This window comes from Neovison vison, chromosome X (assembly GCF_020171115.1).
Source record: "Neovison vison isolate M4711 chromosome X, ASM_NN_V1, whole genome shotgun sequence".
In the NCBI taxonomy this organism is placed as follows: Eukaryota; Metazoa; Chordata; class Mammalia; order Carnivora; family Mustelidae; genus Neogale; species Neogale vison.
The window spans coordinates 114,519,530-114,541,192 of record NC_058105.1 but is presented as its reverse complement, the minus strand read 5'-3'; the positions used below and the strand labels follow the sequence as shown (position 1 = coordinate 114,541,192).

Below are 21,663 nucleotides of genomic sequence, written 5' to 3'. Positions count from 1 at the left end.
AATGGGAAAGACAGTATTCTTGCTGATTAGTACAGATGATCAGCTGGAGCTGAGTAGGACAGTTGTCTTTAGGGGTTTTTTCCACTTGCCCTCCTTACTTGTCCACTATGGCCATATGTCTCCCTCCTGTGGTTCCAAATGATTGGTCATCATTTACCTTACTTACTACATGTGCCTGATTTCCTTACAGCTCTTTAGTAATAATTATGTATGAGAAGTTTTGCCCCAAATGGTCCTAAACAATGGGAACCATACTTACCTTGTGTTATTCTCTGTCCATGTGCTTTTTTAAATCATAATAAGTAATGATTTTTTGAACATAGCTCCTCATACTATTCTGTGGGTACTTTTCTTAAACTGTCATAATTGGAAGGTATTTGCACCCTCACTTTTCTCCCCTATTATATTGTAAACTTCTGCAGTACAGAGCAGTATAGAAGCCTACCATCTTTGTTATCCCTACCCTTGCTTTATCACATAAGATCTTTATTTTTATTCATTCATTCCACAAGTACTTATTGACTACCTGTTATTGGATAGGCAAAAATGTATATCAAGTCTTTTTTTATCTCTTAGAATTATTTTGGCTCTCTTCTACTTATTTTGAAGTAGATAAGAATGTTTAAGGGAAAATTCTAGTCACCAGATGAAGTTGATTGCTGATAGCTTTGTAAAAAATTGTTACTAATTCTCACTTGAATGGCTTTGATTGTTAGTCTCTTCAGACTGCAGTTTTAAATCACCTAGTGTCATCATGTTCCACAAATCCTCTCTCTCCCAATAAAACAAAATGCTGTTTAAGTTTTAGAAAATTAAGATATCCTATAGATATATATTTTGTAAAGATTGATTTATTTGATAGAGGGAGAGAGAGCACAGAGGGGAGGGGAAGAGGGAGAGGAAGGAAGAGTCTCAAGTAGACTCTGCTCCAAGCAGGGAGCCTGACATAGGGCAGGGCTCAATCTCCTGACCCTGAAATCATGACCTAAGCTGAAACCAATAGTCAGTCACTTTATCCACTGTGCCATCCAGGTCCCCAATATGATAGATTTTTATAAACAACTTGGAAGAAAAGAAATATATATGTATGTGTGCTTAAAAAAGGGGTAGGAGGTTTTTTAAAAATAAAGTTATTTTACTTTTGATCCTGGAAGGTTTTTTTTTTTAACTTTTGAACATGAAATATAATCTGAACCTTCAGTGGAAATACTTACAGATGCTTCAGCGAAGATTTTCTAGCAGTTTAATGTATTAAAACCTTTTTAAAATCAGATCATAACTTATAAATTCTGCCTGTCACACACATGAATTTGTGTCCTTAATTTTCCCAAAGATTAATTCATTTCTAAATTCATTCAGCAAATATTTGTTGTGTACATAAAATCACCCAGTCACTGGGGGTTCAAAGGTGAATAAAACATAAATTTTCCCTGGAAGGCAGTCATAACCTAGAGGGAAGACACAAATAAGGAGATGCATTGTAATAACTTTAGGTAAGTAGGAATATGTGAACAAAGTAGTACACTAGCCTAGTTGCTGAAGCCCCAGAGTCTTCTCAGGAAGTCACATACCTAAAAGCCGCATTTGGGCTGAGTTTTAAATAAGTAGTCATCTTCTAGGGTTTCTAAATGTTAGTTATCCCACCAAATACCTGATAATCTCTCAAACCTCAGTCTGAGATCTGAGGATTTGTATAAATCTTTCATCCCAGAACCTAATGGTCCCAATATAAATTATTTCAAAACTTGATAAGCAGGGGCGCCTGGGTGGCTCAGTGGGTTAGGCCGCTGCCTTCAGCTCAGGTCATGATCTCGGGGTCCTGGGATCGAGTCCCGCATCGGGCTCCCTGCTTGGCGGGGAGCCTGCTTCCTCCTCTCTCTCTCTCTCTGCCTGCCTCTCTGCCTACTTGTGATCTCTGTCTGTCAAATAAATGAATAAAATATTTTAAAAAAAACTTGATAAGCAATTATTGATTACTTCTTTATTTAATCTATAAAGCATTCCCATTTCATAGACTCCCAAGTGTGACATTATTTCCCTATATTTAAAAAATAATGATAATAGGGGTGAGTGGGTGCCTTAGGCATTTAAGCATCTGACTCTTGGTTTCAGCACAGGTCATGATCTCAGGGTCCTGGGATCAAGCCCTGAATCAGGCTTCACGCTCAGCGGGGAGTTTGCTTCTCCCTTTCTCTTTGTCCCATCCCCTACTCTTGCTTGCTCGCTCCCCCCCTCTCTCTCTCTTTCTCAAATAAATAAATCTCTAAAAAAATAAAGAGAAAAAATATATAATTCTGTCAAAATATATTACAAAAAACCTAAAGTACAAAAATGTTCATGTTTTATATTTTCTGTAAATGACAATAATTTAACATTTTAATCCTTGTGTGATGCCTTGAAATGTAATGAGGAAGTTATTTGGGCTTACAGTAGTCAACTTACTTCTTAGTCACAAATACCCTTATCTTATATAGGAGCTTAGCCGTCATTCTCTCCTAATAACTCTCCAGATTACATGTTTGTTCCAAGAGGTTTAGAGTTAAGATTATAAGAGTATAGATAGGATTTTGAAAAACAAAGGAGAAACATGATTCAGTACTTTTTATGTGTTTTTGGTTAAATGTGTATATTCTTGTCATATCACCTTAGTACATTCATATTTTAAAGTTAGATATTTAAACAAGAATATTTAGGGAAGCTCTGCTTTTGGACACAGTGACAAAGAAACACACATGTAAAGAAAAATACCTGAAAATATCCTAACTGTGGACTTTAAAATATATATTTTTAGGCAAGTTTCTCATTTTATATCATAGACCCACTAGTTGTTGCTAAGAGTAAGTTAAAAGAACTATTATTTACCCTAAACTATCAGACAAGTATAATATTGATAGACAACAGATGGCCCTTCTAGAAATGTCAGTAATGCCTGTGAGCTTTTATATATGCCAGGCACTGTGTTAAGCATTTCAAAGGCATTGACCCATTTAATCCTCTCAACCCAATGAAGCAGGTGCTACTAGAATCCTACTGATGGATTAAATAATTTACCCAACTTACCCAACTAGTAAGTAGTAGAGCTGAGATTAAGTACCCATGCATATTTGGGACTCTACCAGTGGTACTAGCTAGCTAGATGTGATGAAAGTAATTTGCTAAATTGTAGAGAAATAATTTCCAGACATTGAATTTCCTTCCAAATTCAAGCATTTGATTTCAAGCAAGCAGAAATAGGTCTGATTCTGTATGGTCTCGTATGTGTTGTTTTATATTTATAGGCATTAGAGTAAATAGGTTTTTACATAGACATGGCCCTGACAGACCTTAGGAAAAGGTAGCTGAATTGAAGGGTAAAATTAGCAACAATGTGTTATGTCCTTTTTAAATCCAAGAACATAAAATGGGTTCTACTTTCTTAAAAAGATAGATGAGACTAATTTCTGGAAACACGGAGTGGGGGAAGCAGCCTACTCAGTGGTTACTAGCACTGTGGCATCAGCCCTACTTGGTAATCCTGTCTTTTATCTAATTACTCTAGTGTGAGCTTAGGGATGTTGGTCTCAATTTTCTCCTTTGTTAAATGAAGATGATAGTACCTGTCTCATAGACTTTTTGTGAGAATTTCATGGCAATGCATTGTAAGTTGCCTGGAAAGTGTCCCGTATATTTAGTCTCATTGTTGCCACTGTTGCATAGAAACTTCAGTGCTGCTAAGAGAATACATGTTAAGTATTCTCACCTCACAGAAAAAAAGATAACTCCGTGAGGTGATGAATGTGTTAAAATAGATTGATTGTAGTCATAGTTTCATAATTCTCTGTATATCAAATCATCACGTTGTACAAGTTAAATAAGCAATTTTTATTTATACCTCAATACAGCCTGGGGGGGACCAAAAGAACTTAAATATCTCAATACATAAATAATAATAATAGTATCAACCACTTTAAACTCTTAGAAGAATTAGATGGGGTGAATAAACAGTGCAGTTTTTTAAGTAAGTAACTTTAATGTAAATGTTAGAAGAGGGGGAAAAGAAGACAGCATTAAATCCCTTAAACTATTTGGTCTCATCTGCTCATGCTTCAAAGGTAAAGGTTTGAATTTGATGAGATCAGTTGCTTGGCAACTTTTCAGAATGATAATGTGCCCTATCAGCTTTCCTTTTTGCTGTTCACAGACTCTTTGCCCTTGCCTTTCCATCAGACCACAATTCCATGCATAGAAACCGGCTAAAAGGTAGATACACACATGGCTGTGTGTCCCTGTGTGTAAAGGGACACACAGCCATGAGTCCCTTTATGGCTGTGGAGTGGTCATATTTTATAAGAATAGGAAGAACACATATTTTTTTACAATAATATCACATAATAGTAGTGGTTTGAAGGAATCTAGACTTTTCTGATTTATTGAGAATCCAGGACCTCACAAAAAACACAGGAATGAGTGCAGAGCTGTTATTTTAGAAACGTTCCTCATCAATGTTATTTTCACACATTGTGCACTGAGGAAAATTAATTTCTATAACATTATAACTGAACATTTTCCACTCGAGTAGTTGGGACAAGAGAAAACTACCATGTGCCATTTATCCACATGAACAGCTAATGGCTTGAAATGACTTAAACCAACATGGTGAAGAACCTATGGGCAGTGACACTATGGACTGTTCTGTTGGTGTGAGGAGAGGAAATGATCCATGGGTTCCAGAGTCTCTTATCATACTTCAACATTGTCTTTGTCTTACAACGTCATTCTACCTTTTAGTCAGCTAAATTATAATTAATAGCACCGTTTAAAACTTTTCTTTTTTTTTAAAAGATTTTATTTATTTATTCGACAGAGAGAGATCACAAGTAGGGAGAGAGGCAGGCAGAGAGAGAGAGGAGGAAGCAGGCTCCCCCACCAAGGAGAGAGCCCGATGCAGGGCTTGATCCCAGAACCCTGGGATCATGACCTGAGCCAAAGGCAGAGGCTTTAACCCTCTGAGCCACCCAGGCGCCCCTGTTTAAAACTTTTCTTAAAGGATTACATATACACAATACATTCATACTTCCTTATTTCTGAATATAAGCCTTCTCTCTTTCCTGTGATTTTTTTAAATATAAATTGTCTAACTAATCAGGTTAAAGTTCAGCTGTCACTCATCATCTATGCTAGAAAAAAAAAGAAATTGTGATTCTAACCACAGAAAACATCTTTGTTCAAGTAAAATGTACCACTTCCAAAGAACTAACCATAGAAATAGAAATGAGTGAATCAAAAATGTAGAAATATGAGATGTATACTATACCCACAGGAATTGTTATTCCTTTGGACTTACTTAATACAGTTCATAAAGACTGCATGTTGATTAGCTTCACAAAATAATTTTGAACATCAGGCTGATGGTGATAAGGGACCAGGTAATGGATAGAAAAGTAGTTCAGCAATTGTTTTGAGAGAAATGGAAACGTGTCTGCTCCTAATGTAAGGATCAGAATAATCAGTGAGAGAAGGTACTTTTTCCTAATTTGTGCAATTTTACTGATAGAAATAGCAGAGCATGAATTTAAAGTCAGATAGATCAGAACTTGGTATCACAGGTTGGCCTTTAATAACTGATTGACCTTGAACTTGAGCCTTACATCAATATGTGTTTTCTTCCTTATCTGTAAAATGAGATGGCAGGATTACTTGTGTTTTTATGAGGGTTAAATGAGATAATGTATGTCTAGTACTTGGTACTATTCTTGCTGCATGGAAAGTGCTCAAGAAATAGTGCCTAAATGGCATAATGAATTGTTCCTTCTCATAAATGAAAATGTTCCAAAAATTGTCAAGTGCCTATAGATCAAATTAACAATCCATCCTCTCCCTGTGGAGGGATTTAATAAAGGACAAAAGGGCTGGAAATATTCCCTTTGTTTGGTCTCTCTCCCTACCCACTAACCAGCCATTTAAATCATAACAATTAAAAGAAATATGAACAGATTCATTATGTTTGTTTTGGTTTGGTTTTGAAAAGCAGAAGGAAGAACATTCAAATAGGTAGTAATACTAAAAACTGCCCTGATCCAAATCTTCTTTTAAGTTCCATTATGGAAACCAGTAGCTCATACTCTGGGCAGAAAGGCCTAAATAAAACCTCACAGCATCAGAATTCTCAGAATGGTTCAGACCCCACACCTTTTTTAAAGTTTAATTGCTAGGGAGGAAAAGGAGAGCAAAAATAATATTAAAATAAATAAAATAGTTGGAGACTTCCAAAAAAATGAAACCAGGCAAGAAAACAGTCAGCTTGGACAAATTAAAGTGCTAGATAATGAATAAAATAGTAAGATGAAGAAAAAGGAACTCTTTTTTTTTAGTTTTTATTTACTTATTTATTATCTTCATTTTATTTTTTTTAATGTTCCAAGATTCATTGTTTATGCACCACACCCAGGGCTCCATGCAATATGTGTCCTCCTTAATACCCACCACCAGGCTCACCCATTCCCTCACCCCCTCTCCTCTAAATTCCAGAGTATCAATATGTGGGTAGAATAGAAAAATCAGCAAACCAAGTGAACAAAACTGATGCAACTGCCTGAGGGAAAAAAGTAACTCTTAAAATGAATTCATCAACAGAAAAATATGAACTAGGTGAAATAGTGCTTCCCTTAAAGACAAAATGGGAAGCCAAGAATAGAAAGAGCCTGCCTAACTCAGGGATTCTCAGCTGGGGTCAGTATTGCCCTCCAGGGTACATTTGTAATTTTGCGGGGTTGGGGGAGTGTTTGTAGTTGTCATAACTGCGGGTGGAAAGGTACTGGCATGTAGTGGGTAGAGGCCCAGAATACTAGTACATATCCTACAAAGAGCACGACAGTTCTCAGCAATAAAGAATGATCCAGTCCACAATGTCAAGAATGCTGCTTTTGAGAAACCCTTAGCTAACTTAAGAAGAATCAGCTACAGACAGATTTAGTACAGAAGCAGATATGTATGACTAGAAAATCAAAGAGCCCTTGTATGATGCAGGGCCAATTGCTTTTTTTTTTTTTAATTCAAAGAATCTCTGAAATTATTGCCCTGAGAAGAGACTTACATCTACTCACCATTAACATAGTCTCTGGGCAAAAGTAATATAATGTTGTGAGTGTCTGGGATGACCTGTCCTACTCTACAATAGAAAATCCAATTGTGACATTCCCTGGAGCAGGAGGGGACCCATATTCCCTCGTTGAAATCAAAACGCATTTTATCCTATGGGGGGGAAAAACTGTAGTAAATCGTAGCTAGGTAAAATTTAAGAGTGGTTAATGTTAGCTTTCACATCACAGTGTGGATTAAGGATCCATCATTTCCCCAAATATGTCCTTCAGATCTCTAGTTCTGAAAGAGGATGTTTGCAAAACAATGAAGTTTTCTGGTTAAATATGACTGGAGACCTCTGAGTATTTTATCCCTTTCTTGGCAATTAATAAGTGTGTGTAAGCATACTTAAAGGCTTTGAAGGTCTTCTTGAATTTAGGTTGCTTATTGTTTCCCTAATGTATTTGTACATTGAATCTTTTTTTGTTTTGGTCACAAAATACTTACTAACCTCCCAATGGAAGGTTTGATGGAATACATTTTGGGTAATGCTAAAATAATGGACTTTGGTAGCTCCTCTTAAAGACCAATGATAAAAATTCCTTTATGTTTTAACTTACAAACATCTGACTTAATAGGTAAGGATTTGGAAAGACCTCTATTCTTTTTGGGGGTTGGGGATGGGGAATCTGAAGCAGGCTCCATGCCCAGCACAGAGCCTGACATGAGGCTCAATCTCACAACCCTGAGATCTTGACTGGAGCCGAAATCAAGAGCCCGGTGGGTGTTTAACTGATTGAGTCACCCAAGTGCCCCTGGAAAAGCCTCTGCTCTTAAGTCAAAGTCTACCCCAGCAAACGGTGTATTGAATGTCATCTTCAGTTTTATCTTGCAGAAAAGCCATTTTCTAGAGTAAATCTTAAATGTCCAAACTCAAATAATAAATTATTACTTGTCCAAACTCAAGTCGTAAATACTAACTGGAAAGATCAGTGCATGGTGTTCTGTACTCCAGGTTCCTTGTAGAATTACTGGTATCGCTGCAAAAGAGTTTGCCAGAAATCATGGAGGATATAGATCCTTTGGGCAGGAGAGAGGGGAGGAGGTAGAAAATGTCAAGTGTTATGTCAAATCTTGTTAAATAAGAGATAACTAAAAATTGTACGTTGGTTACCTTAAAGACTGGAGACATTAGAGCAAATAATTAAGGCAATACAGAAGCATTTAAAAGTATACATATGAAAACCCAACATTCTTTTGTAAGTCTCTCAGCTTACAAGTTGACACATCATGCCAAAGCAATGTATTTTCCATCTTTGTTAAGGTGATGGACAGCAAATACAAAGCTACATCCACAGTTTATGTTCTAATCCTCCATTAGCTCTTCACATAGCTTTTAAGAATTTTTTGCAAGAGTTGCATACTGGGTGGAAGGACACGTAAACAAAAGCAGTCATCATACATGTCATTGAATTATTTTTGAGGATAAAAGAATTGGATTTTTGTGTAATGCAGTGGTCTTGAATTCATACCAAGGCAATGTGATGTAGCAAGGAGAGCACTGGGATAGGAAGTTGGAAGTGTATTTGTGGGCTGACTCCAACACTAACTACTGGTGAAATCCTGACGAATTAACTTTGGTGTGTCTTAAGTTTTTCATCCCTCCCTTTCTTGCCAGTTGTACTGACTGATGTAATCCCAAACGGGAAATTATGTGAAAGGAATTATAAAGTTATTACAAGCTATCATTCTGTGTATTTCAAAAGAGAGTCTTCAATTGGTGGTCTTAATCATTGTCTTTTTTACTGTTCATGAGAAAAGGGGACTCTTTCCCTGATGTTGATGAGATTTTCAAGATACTGCTTTACTAAGATTTTTTTTTTTTTTTGGTAAAATAGAGTGACTGACATTACACTGTATGTTAACTAACCAGAATTTAAACAAAAACTTGAAACTATGAAAAAAAATAAAATAAAAGAGGGCTTTAATTTGTGGTTAACTTGAAAATTGGATGTTTCTAACCAAGTAACATTTCCATACTCATGTCATCTTTCTTGTCCACAACTGTATTAATGCTGAGCACAGCATGGGGCAATGGTATTTTAGCATAGCTCATTTTTTCTTACCCACCAGAGCCATCAGAGGAGGACCCAGAAGTCTTTTGCCACTTAAACAGTACTTAAACCATCTGAATCTTTCCTAGTCCTCACACCCCTCTAAGGTAGAAGTGACTCTATGCACAGTGGTGAACGTTTCAACTTAGGAAAACCTGTCTTTCCAGACTCCAATGTGTACTGCGCAGTTGTTCTCTTGGTAGAATTGTTACAAAAGATAATCTTATTCAAAATATAATTAGCCTTGAAATCAAGTGTTAGAAGTCCCGTATAATTTTTGATACAGTTCAAAATTTTCTCCTTCAGTAACTTCTATATTACTCCCCATTTAAAATCTAGATCACTTTTAGAAAGCAATAGGAAAATTTAAAAACAAGATGTAGTTTATTCTTTGAAATGAGATTTTAATTGTTTTTGTTCTCCATTAATGAAACTGAAAAGATTTCAAGTTAATAGTAATTAGATTTATATTTGATTCAGATTATTATGAGGTTTTAAAGCCAGTACTTAAATAATCATCACATTACAATGTTTACAACCCAACTTTTTCCCAAGCTCTTTTATCCAAAAATGAAATTCAAAAAATATGGCCCTAAAGATCAAAGTGCCTGTTTTTACTTATTTTATTAGATCCAGATATGTTGCTTTTATTCTTAAAAAATTACTGACTTTCCATTCAGTTCCGTGTTATTCCTCTTTAAATGTGTTATTGTCTACCTTAAATTACCTCGGGATGTTTTCCTAGAAATGCAGTCAACCATCTGAAAGTAATTTTTCTGTCTGGTATGTGGGGAGTTTGATGGGTATATGTGGCATGCTTGTAGCTTAACATTCCTTACTACACTCATTTTCATGAAAATATTGGTTAAAATATTCAGAACAGATGTGTATATGTATGTGTATATGTATATATCTTTTCTCCTTAGACTCTAGAGAAAGCTTTTTTGTGAGCATTAAAGGGCATGTCAGATTTCTCTGCAGTCTTTTTTTCAACTGTAAGAGATAATATTGTTTCTCAGGTGCTGTTTATCACCTTGAAATTTAATGATTTAAGCATGTCTGAGAAAAGAATTAAAAAGGGGGGATAAATACAATTGAAAAAGGCAGCAATTCAGTAGTATTTCAACAGATATCATGGGTAGCCTATTACAGGAATGTTTCCACATATCAGGAGGCAGGACCCCTAGTTTGTTGGTTTGGTGTTTTTTTTGGTTTGTTTTTTAGATTTTATTTATTTATTTGAGAGAGAGAGAGCATATGCATGAGTTGGGGGAGGGCCAGGCAAGAAGGAGGAGCAGACTTCCTGATGAGCAGGGAGCCCAACATGGGGCTTGATCTCAGGACCCCGAGATCATGACCTGAGCTGAAGTCAGATGCTCAACGAACTAAGCCACCCAGGTGCCCCTGGACTCCTATTCTGATGTATTACCAAACCACTCTCTAAGGCTTGATTTGTTAGAAATGAAGGCAGTCAGTCAGGTTGACATACTACATTGGAAGGAAGGGAGGGAAGGAGGGAAGGAAAAGGAAGGAAAAATGAGGGGGAGGGGACTGGAAAGTTAACAGGAAGGAAGGAGAAGGAAACTATGAAAATAAAAATTAATGGCATAGCTTGGACAGTTTTCAGTCCAGGGTGTGAGGAAGGACTCCTGTTTACTTGCTTAACAAGTAATCAGTCACTAAATATTGAATAGTTACTGTGTTTAAGGTCATGTGCTATGTGCTGGAGATACCACAGTAAACAACAGAGAAATTCTCTTGTGAAATTTACATTCTAGAAGAGGGCCAGAATTCAAGCAACTAATTTAATAAATACTTATTTGACTATAAATGGCATGCTATGAAGAAAAACTACAACAGAAAATGAGAACAAATACAGAGAAACCCAGCCTAGAATAAGAGGCCAAGGAGAGCATCCATGAAGAAATGACATTTTCACTTAGCTTTCAAGGGTGTATGTGAATTTAGCAGAAGAGGAGAGGAAAACCAGAGGAGGACAGAGTCCTGTGTCAGATGAAGAAAATGTTACAAAGAAGGGAATAATTCTGTGCATCAAATGCTACAGATAGGTCAAAAAAGTCAAAGGTTCTAAGAATTGTCTTTTGATTTTAGCAACATGAAGGTGCTAGTGAACTTGACAGTAATGGTTTTGGTATAGTTTTGGGGGCAAGAGCCTAATCTGAGAAGGTCCAAGAAAGAGAAAGGAGGAGATTCCACATAAAGTGGGATGCTACATTATGTCTTTCTATGTCTGGCTTATTTCATTTAGCATGATGTCCTTTAGATTCATCCATGTTATCACAAATGTAGGATTTCCAACTTTTGTGGCTGAATAATACTCTGTTGTATACATATACCACATTTTCTTTAGCCACTCATCCATTAATGGGCACTTAGATTGTTTCCATGTCTTAGCTATTATGACTAATGTTACAGTGAATATGGGAGTGCATAGATCTCTTTGAGATACTGATTTTATTTTCTTTGGATATATACCCAAAAGTAGGGTTGGGGAATCATATGGTAGCTCTGTGTTTTGTTTTGCTTTGTTTTGTTTTGAGGAACCTCAATACTGTTTTCCATTTTTATACTTGAATTTTGAGAGTAGATCTCAAGTGTTCTTACCACACATACCCACACATACAAATGGTAACCATGTGAGGTGAAGGATGTGTTAACTGGATTGTGGCCATCACTTCACAATGTACACAATGTATATGTACATTAAAACATCATGTTGCACACCTTAAAAATCATGTGTAAGCCTTAATATATAAAATTCTTACTTGTCAGTCATACCTCAGTAAAGCTAGAAAAAAGGGTGAGGAATTAGAGAATGAGAACGTAAATGAGTTTTATATTCTAGGAGTTTTTCTGTAAAGGAGAGCAGAGAAATGAGGTGGTAGTTGAGTGGTAGTTTGCTGGTGAAGGGAGGAGGTGTTTTTGGTTTTTTTTTTTTTTTTTTGAAGATTGGAGAAATTACAGCATGTTTATTTGCTAATTGGAACCATTTGGTAGAGAGGGAAAAACTGATGCTCCAGGAGAAAGAAGCAAACATTGCACAAGAGATAGTAAGTAAGTAAGTAAGTAAGTAAGAGTAAGTAAGAGGGACTAGGATCCAGTGAAGGGCTCAATAATTTGGGTTATCCCTAATGTTAGTATCCTTCCATTCAAGCATTCAAAAAATTTTAATCATTACCTGCTGTGGGTCAGTATCTTTGCCAGGAGCACTCATAACAAAGATACCTAAGACCCAGTTTCTGACAAAAGATAGAAAAACCTTTAACAGAAAGATACAATACAGTATCATAATATATATACCAAAAACACTATGAAAGAGCCCAGAAGAGTGAGCACTTAGCTCTGCCAAAGGCCAGTGTAACATTTGCAATAGCACCAAATATGCTTTCTTATCTAAGGGAAATGTCAGTTTATTTTCAAGCAAGTCTATGCAGTAATACTAAAATGTAGCAATTTCATTTAAAAACCAGTACTTTAGATCATTACAAAGTACTCCTTCATCAGTATTCTTTTTTTTAAAAGATTTTATTTATTTATTTTTATGTATTTTAGAGAGAGAGGGCACAAGTTGGGGAAGGAGTAGAATGGGAAAGAAATCTCAAGCAGACGTCCTGCTGAGCATGGAGCCTGGTGCAAGTTACGATACTGAGACCATGACCTGAGCTGAAACAGAGTTAGACACTAAAATGACTGAGCCACCCAGGCAGCCCTCATTGTCAGTATTCTTAAAATTATATTTAGTGTTCTATTTGTGTTCTATTTGTGTTTAGTTACAGCTAAATATAGTTCAGAATAAAAAACTACTTGCCATTAATTTCAAAATAAAATTCAAATAAAATCCAAAAATAATTGTCTTTCAACTCTACATTTATTAGAATACAGTAAGAAATACAGTGCACAATTCCTGCCTCTATGGAAATCCAAGTTAGAAATCTCCAGTTGTGCAACAGATATGACAAGCAAGTAACAAAATAGTGTAAACTGTGAGGCTGTAGCACGGAGATATCACAAGGCTTATGGTAGGGTGTCAAATATACTGTACAATTAATAAATATTTTATGCTTGGAAGGATAAAAAATTTTAAGAGAAAGTGGTCAGCAAAATTTATAATAGGGCTCTTTATTTTTTTACTGTATTCTTAACTACTATTATTAATTTTCATCATGAATTAGTAAATACAAGTGTCACTACCTAAAGAGATGTCTTAAAATGTTTCAGATTATTTTTCAGAGATTTATTATTGGTGTATGTACATTTCCATAAGGAGTGAGTCAAATGTACTTAATAAGGGGTTTGAAGGGGCGGGGGGTGGGAGGTTGGGGTACCAGGTGGTGGGTATTATAGAGGGCACGGATTGCATGGAGCACTGGGTGTGGTGAAAAAATAATGAATACTGTTTTTCTGAAAATAAATCAATTTAATAAAAAAAAGTAATTACAAACATAAAAATACTTTGCATATATTAATAATAGTATACATTTGACTTAAAACTAAAATAATGCTTATACTACTCTTCTTTCTTTTGACCAGTGGTACTGCAGCAACAAACCATAAATTTCTTTTTCCATTTATACTTTACTATTTTGTGTAATTACAATTACTTGCAGTGGCAAACACTTCCATGTTGCAATCAAAGATCTCTGTATTTGGAATTAGGAATAATTTAAGCCATTCTCTATTTTTTCATTTTGCCAAGCACTGCTGTTTATATGAGCATTTCCTCATTCTTTTTTATTAAGTCTGTTTCAATATTTCAGCACAATAAAAAAATTTATAAAAGCAGTAATACTTATAAGCAACATTATTTCTTATAACCAAACAAATAATACTTTTAAAAATGATTATTTTTACTTGGCATTGCTAAATTCAGAGCTTTATAACTAATAAAAAGCAAAAGACTGATGTCCTCCAAAAGTGAATTTTATTTTATTTTATTTTAAAGATTTTATTCATTTATTGCATGAGAGAGAGTGAGAGAGGGAATATAAGCGAGGAAGTGGGAGAGAGGAAGAAGCAGGCTTCTGGCCTAGCAGGGAGCCCAATGCAGAACTCAATCCTAGGACCCTGGGATCATGACCTGAGCTGAAGGCAGATGCTTAATGACTGAGCCACCCAGGCACCCCCAAAGGTGAATTTTAATTAAGGTTTTGATCTCAGTTTTTTGTTTTATTCAATACCTTTTTCTCAATTTTATGTTGGCAATATACAGAATACTCTACTAAAAAATCACCAGAAAATCAGTGTTTACTCTTTTGAAAAGTTTTTCTCCTATGGTTAATAATATAACCAGGCATATCAAGGGCTTAATTATATGTCTCAATGACTTAGCTCCTTGAGACTCTCAGAGAAGATGACCTGAAATACAACAGATACAGTTGTTTCTTTCATATTCTATGCATGAAGCATGTTTCTTCTTGGTTTTGTGCATATATATTTGACTCCAAACAACCAATCAATTCTTTGAAAAATATCAAAATACTTTATATATGCATATAATAACATATAGACTTATTTATTGGGTTGTTCACTTTCCAAAGGATTTTCTTGGTGACAGGTAGAAACAGTGTTAGGGCTGTTAATTCAGTACACATATGCTGAAATGGACTTTACTTTAAAAACCAGATTTTAAAGAAATAAGTTGTAGGAATTTTGGAAACACAGAATTCAAAACATTGAAAATATGGAAGATTGATTCTGCCAAGCAGTTGAATAGACATGACAGAACTGAACCTTTCTCAAAAGTTTTACCTAACTCTGGGAGGGCAGGATATATGCACCTGCATCAGCTCTCCCAAAGCTCTCCCTTTATAAAAATGCAGAGATCTGCTCTATGAGAATTTTGGAATCTTAGGTGATTGTTTTTAAAGTTGTTTGCACACCTTGAAAGGAAACCACTTTTAAATAAACACTACATTTTTTGGCTCATTAATAATTTTATCATATCCAGTTCATCCTAGACTTTCAAAGAGCTTAGCAAAATACACTATGTAAACTCTATCATTGTACATAGTATAAAACCATAAGGTTACATCTTCCTTCCTTAGGAACAGAATTAAAAGTCTCCTAATGGAATTTTTTAAATACATGGACTGATCATAGTAATTGATCATGAAATTTACCTGGGCAAGGAAGGAAATGAAGAGGTATATAGTGACTGAGAGGTCTTAGAAGGTGGGAGGGTCAGTAGATTAAGGAGGAGGATATTTGGACTTAGGGTTCTGCAGGGATTGCAGAACCCTGTATACAGAAGACTGTAGTTGGCTATGGACTCTGAAAAACAATCTGAGGGTTTTGAAGGGGCGGGGGGTGGGAGGTCAGGGTACCAGGTGGTGGGTATTATAGAGGGCACGGATTGCATGGAGCACTAGGTGTGGTGCAAAAATAATGAATACTGTTATGATGAAAATAAAAAATAAATTTAAAAAAAGAAGACTGGGGGCGCCTGGGTGGCTCAGTGGGTTAAGCCTCTGCCTTCGGCTCAGGTCATGATCCCAGGGTCCTGGGATCGAGCCCCGCATAGGGCTCTCTGCTTAGTGGGGGGCCTGCTTCCTCCTCTCTCTCTGCCTGCCTCTCTGCCTACCTGTGATCTCTGTCTGTCAGATGAATAGATAAAATCTTTGAGAAAAAAAAAAGAAGACTGTAGTTGAAAAATGGGATGCTAGAAAGGATTACAACCTTTGCAGTTAACGGGTTAAGCATATAACCACAGGAGTGGGTAGAGGAGAGAACCTCAAGAAACTGATAAACCAAAATATTGGAGGATGAATATTGAAGTCACCACGAATTACGGCAGAAGTAGTGTTTAAATGCCTGGGTTTCAACCCTGGTACTACACACTTCCCAACTGTGTGTCCTTGGGCCAGTTACATTACCTATCTCAGTTTCTTCATCGGTAAAATGAGGGTAATGATAGTCTATTTCTCATAACTATGAGGATTGAACAATTTAATACTTATAAAACCCTTAGACAGTTTTTGGAATATGGTAAATGACATATATATATATGTTTAGTACTATTATCACGTGCATCATAATCATCATTATTATGATCCAGCCCCATGTGAGTCTTGGCTTTTCATTCATTTAAAATTTATTGAGCAGTTATTGTATGCCAGGCATTGTGCTAGGTGTGCTTTTTAAACATTTTTATTATATTCTTAGGCTCTTTTGTGCTTCAGGAATTTCAAGTTGATCAAAAATAATAAACTGGAGCCTCACCAAAAAGTTATACTTGAAGTCTATATCATGAGTTCTGCTTGCTAAAGTAAAATGTTATTTAGTAAGACTACAGACAGAGGGAAACAGGACAGGCCAGCCAATGCAGTGATTACTTGGATCTGGAATCTAGAATTATTTACAATAGCATAAGAGATGCTTGAGGGTGGGGCAGGCCCAGCTATATAGGCCATAAACGGGAATCCAGCCATATTGCTGAAGCATGGTGATAAATCCAAAATATATTGTGACAGGAGTTAGGAGGCAGTGGAGATGGGAAGTCAGCATTGTAGCATTCCAACAGCCACAGCAGGTTAATATCCTTGCAGGCGCGTTAAACACAGGGGGCTACTATCTTGGAGACCGGCTATCAAGATATAGACACTTGGGCATTGGGGAATAAGGCAGAGAACCAGTGACTGAAGAGAAAGTGAAATCCCTAAAATAGTGATACTCTTTGTAAAGGACCATACCCTTAAAGTCTGGGGCTCCTAAGAGAGCAAACCTAGGCTGTTCTTTATTATTTATAAAAGGATGCCTTAAGATTGCATTATCACCTGGCCCGTTGCCACAGGCAGTTTCACCTTCTGGCTCAAAACACACATTTTTCATCTACACAAATGCCAACCATAACGTTGCATATGAGTGAGTGTGTTTTGCAGACTATAGCTAAAAATCAGTGTTAAGTATGAGCGGACATGGGGAAGAAAAACAATGTGATGTGAATTTTGTTCTCTGTGTTTAGGCAAGCTACGACCTATATCTATGCCAGTGGAATATAATTGGGTGGGGGACTATGAAGATCCAAATAAGATGAAGAGAGATAGTAGAAGAGGTAAGTGTTCTAGAATTTCAGTGTAGGCTGGGGTGTTGGAACAAAAAGCAAATTTAAATGTTCTTTAAATAGGTTGTTATGGCTTCAGTGGAAAACTTCATTCTCTCGTTGATTTGATGATACACCCAAACCAACTCAGACCAACGTTTGACTATCTTAATATGTTATTAAATAGATATCTTCTCTGAATATCTCTTAAGGGATTCAGGGCAGATAAGTACAGTATAAAAAAAAATAAAAATCGGATTGTTATGTCAAAGTCACTATTTGGAAAACAAGGTCAGAAGTGTGAAACTGCATAAAAGAATTAAGTTCAAAGAATAGGAAGAGTTTGTGATCAGTCCCCATTAGTCCGCAATGCAACCTCACTACTTTTGAATTAGTACAATCTTAAAATGGGTATTGACGTACATGAATAAAGCTAATGGAAACTGGGCCAGTGACTAATGAAAACCATATAGAAACGGAAAAAAAAAACACTTTGCTTTTTTTTCTCTTCTGTTTGTTGTTCAGGGTTATCTTCTTACTTGGGGGTGGGCTACATATGAAGTATCTACAAAAGTAAGTTTTTATGTTCACTTATCCTGCTGTTGATGTGAGCAGTAAAGAGAGCCACTGGAAGTCTCACTACTAAATGGGACTCGACCAGCTGTGGATATGGTGAACTACTTCTGCTTTCTGAAACAGAGAGCCATAAAGTTATAGATAAAAAGTAAAGCAAAAAACTATTCATAGGGCCTCAGCTCATAAGCTTCCTTCATAATATATTTAACCCACTTGCCTGTTACTTCTAGCTGATATGCTGAATTTACCACACAGGGATAAGCAAGCATGAATATCTGCTTCATTAGTCTAGTTAACAGTTATTTCATGGAGTGAACATTTCAGAAAATGTTGGTAAATACAGGAATATTGACAGCTTCCTTTACATCTAAGTATTCATTCCATTTTCCAAATTTTAGTTTCTGACTTCATTTGTGTTATAGAATTAATCAAGAAAAAAGTAAAAAGAGAAAATATATGCTATTACTGAGTCATTGTTTTGAGACTTCATATGATGATGATATATTGGGGGAAAATGCTTTATGAAATTCTAAGTGATGGCTGTCAGTTTAAGCATAGATTCTATGAATTAAGTTTCCTGATTCTTGGTTCAGAATATGGGTTTTAAGTTCTCCAAGGATGCTAGTCTGTTATAGGTCACTGTTTGTCATCGATTTTTGGCAGGATCTCCCTAGGGAACTTGTTAAAAATTTTATGAGCCGCACACCCAGAATTTCTGATTCAAGTTTTACAGTGATTGTCATATAGTTGGTCCAGAGATAAATAATCTGTAGGCCATTTCTTATTGCCCTATGATCCCAAATGATTATGATGCTCTATGTTTTTACTACATAGGTATTTTATAAATTAAATCAAGTTACATTTCAGAAATGAAATCTAATAGCACAATCAGGGAAGAGTGATAAATTTGGTATATTTGCATATTTATATTGGTGTATTTCTCTTTTTATATAGAAAACTCTCTACTTCGATACATGAGCAATGAAAAAATTGCTCAAGAAGAGTACATGTTTCAGAGAAACAGCAAAAAAGACACAGGGAAGAAGTCTAAAAAGAAGAGCGATAAGAGTAATAGCCCGACTCACTATTCATTGCTACCTAGTTTGCAAATGGACGCTCTGAGACAGGACATCATGGGCACGCCTGTGCCAGAGACCACACTATACCATGTAAGTAAAATTTCAAAGACTCTGTGCGATAGCTTCTATTAGGAACCTGGGCCAAATGACTCTTTTGGGCAAAGTCCAGATTGCTTATCTTTATCCTATTGCCAGATTTTCATAAAAGATCCTAAGTGTAGAAATGTTTTTAAAAACCTTGATGGCTTATTGATTTGTTCTTCAGGTCATATATTCAGTGAGCTCATATGTTATAGCAGGTTCGATTTTTTAATGAAATAATATGCTCAGAATTGATGGAGAATAATAATTAGGTGATTAATCACCTATAATAATAAATAGTAAGTAGATAGCTATAAAATTCAACATTAAAGATAGGATTTTTAATGTATTCATGAGCATCTTTTATGTGCTAGACTTGGAGCCTGGTGCCTGAAGTAAACATGAGAATACATAGATAGCACATTATTATATGGAGAGAAAGACACACCAAGGATTCCAATGGAAATTGATTGTTGTAATGGGTAGGTGTAAGAAGTATAGGAGGAACATGGGAGAAGGAGGAACTTAGCTTTCTGGGGAAGTGAGAAAAGGCTTAGAATGGGGAGTATTTGGGTGAAGAGGGAAGATGAGTAGCATGGGAAGATATATGGAAGTACGCCCCAAATGTGTGAGAATTTGGTATGTTCCAGGAGCTTCCTGTTGCTCAGAGTGACCAGTTCATTAAAAATTGAGGGAAAGCATGTGGGGAAGGGGTAGTAGATGGGCCTAGAGAGGTAGGCCACAGTTAGATCAGGAGTTTTATAATCAAGTACTTAGGCTATTTCTAGCAGTGATAAAAAAAAAAAAGAAGAAGAAGAAGAACTATTGAAGAATTTTGAGCTGGGAACTCAAATGATGAGACTGGCCTATTGGATCTCTATGTTGAGGAGTACTGAGCAAGAGGTCTGAGATCAAAGTTGGAGCCATTACGCCCAGGCCAGGCAGATGATGAGAAACTAGGATAGTGACAGTGTGGAGGTTGAGAATATTGTTAGCCAGAACATTCAATTGACAAAATCAACCCATTGTACACCATTTTGGTTAAAAGGGAATTTTTTGTGCCAGTGGAACTATAGCATCTTACTAGGAGCCCTTGAAAAACACGGATTGCAAGTTTTAAAGTAATTTGGATCACAGTATCAAAATGCTTAATCTGTCAATGCAGTAGAAGGTGTACCATCTAGGTATACAAGGTATGAAAGATAAATAGCTCCTATTTGAGTTACTTTTCTGTGCCATTATTTTAAATCTTCTGCTTAGCTATTCTAAAACTCTCTCATAAAACTAGAGTGTAGAAAAATATTTCCATTTATTTGGGTGGAAGTCGGAGAGCAATGAGCTCTTCTAGGTCCTCATTCTCTACCCCCCCCCAAGCCTCTTCTCTCTAAGAGATAGTGCCCATAATCAAAACCTGCTCCCCTAAGTGACTGACAAATCAAATGATTGTATTTGCCATAGTCATTTTGTAGTCAGTCTGAAATCAGTACTCTTAGCTGTATGAAGGGGACCAATTTTGCTGTCACTAGTCAGAAATTCTGTCTGAATACTGAGCTCCCTCTAGAATCTGGTACTCCAGTCATAAGTAATGTTGTGCAAACAAAGACCTAAACATAAGGGACAGGTGGTCTGTTTGTGAGGGAGGTTGGTCGTGCGCTGCAGAAGGAGGAAGAAACCACTTCACCCAGAGCATATAAACTATTAAAGGGTTTGGATTTATCCTAATAGGAGAAGTAAGCCATTGAAGGCACATTTAAACACTCAGCCTTTGCCATCTTGTCAAGCACATCTGGACAGGAGTAGACTGTAGGAGGAAGGAAAACAGATGAATCTTGTGGATTTGAGTTATTAATTTATGGAAGAGAGTAAATGGTGAATCAAACTGGTAATGAGGAATATCTTGAGGATTGAGTATTGTAGAGGAGTATAAATTGTTACTACTTTCCTGAAGTTTATTATTTCATTACATGTATCAAGAACCAAGTCCAGTAGCTTCACTTCTAGATTATTCTAAGAAAGAAACCAGTCTACTTTTGCTCCCTATTTGTATTATGTGACCTGAGTCTGTAAGAAGGCATTTCCCAGATAGATGATATTTATCTCAGCTTTTGACAGAGGAAGTGCATACAGTAAGGAATATCATTAGTTGTCGGGGCTGGGGAGAGTCCTCCCATGTAACACTGACCGCTAATCCTAGAGTAGAAGGCTTGACACTTTCTAACTCTATTCTCTGGTTTAAAGGAAGCTAAATGGGAGCACCTGGGTGGCTCAGTGGGTTGCGCCTCTGCCTTCGGCTCAGGTTATGATCTCAGGGTCCTGGGATCGAATCCTGTATCAGGCTCTCTGCTCAGCAGGGAGCCTGCTTCCTTCATTCTCTCTCTCAGCCTGCCTCTCTGCCTACTTGTGATCTCTGTCTGTCAAATAAATAAATAAAATCTTTTTTTAAAAAATAAAGGAAGCTAAATAATTGTTAGCCCTAAAGTACATGCCTAACCAATGTTCAAATGCCTATAGCCAATATTCACAAAGAGAAAACGGGGTTTCACTTGGCTCTAAGATCCTTGAGGACCTTTTAAGCCTTGCACTTATTTAACATCTTCACAGGTATCAAGGGAGCTTCCGCACTGATTGTCCTTCACACCTCACAACAACCATCTTGGCAAATGACAAAACTCAAACTCAGAAAGGTGAAGTGATT

At 36.5% G+C, this 21,663-nt stretch overlaps 1 protein-coding gene across 5 annotated transcripts in view; it reads left to right on the top strand.

Moving 5' to 3' along the window:
- Positions 1-21,663, top strand: part of CNKSR2 (connector enhancer of kinase suppressor of Ras 2) — a 284,336-nt gene that overhangs the window by 178,817 nt on the left and 83,856 nt on the right. For 3 of the 5 annotated variants that reach the window (XM_044235204.1, XM_044235202.1, XM_044235205.1), the window contains 2 exons: positions 17,155-17,244; positions 18,763-18,977. In XM_044235204.1, coding sequence (XP_044091139.1) covers positions 17,155-17,244; positions 18,763-18,977 — 305 coding nt within the window. The remainder of the gene's footprint in view (positions 1-17,154; positions 17,245-18,762; positions 18,978-21,663) is intronic. The other 2 variants (XM_044235203.1, XM_044235201.1) reach the window with 1 other exon arrangement.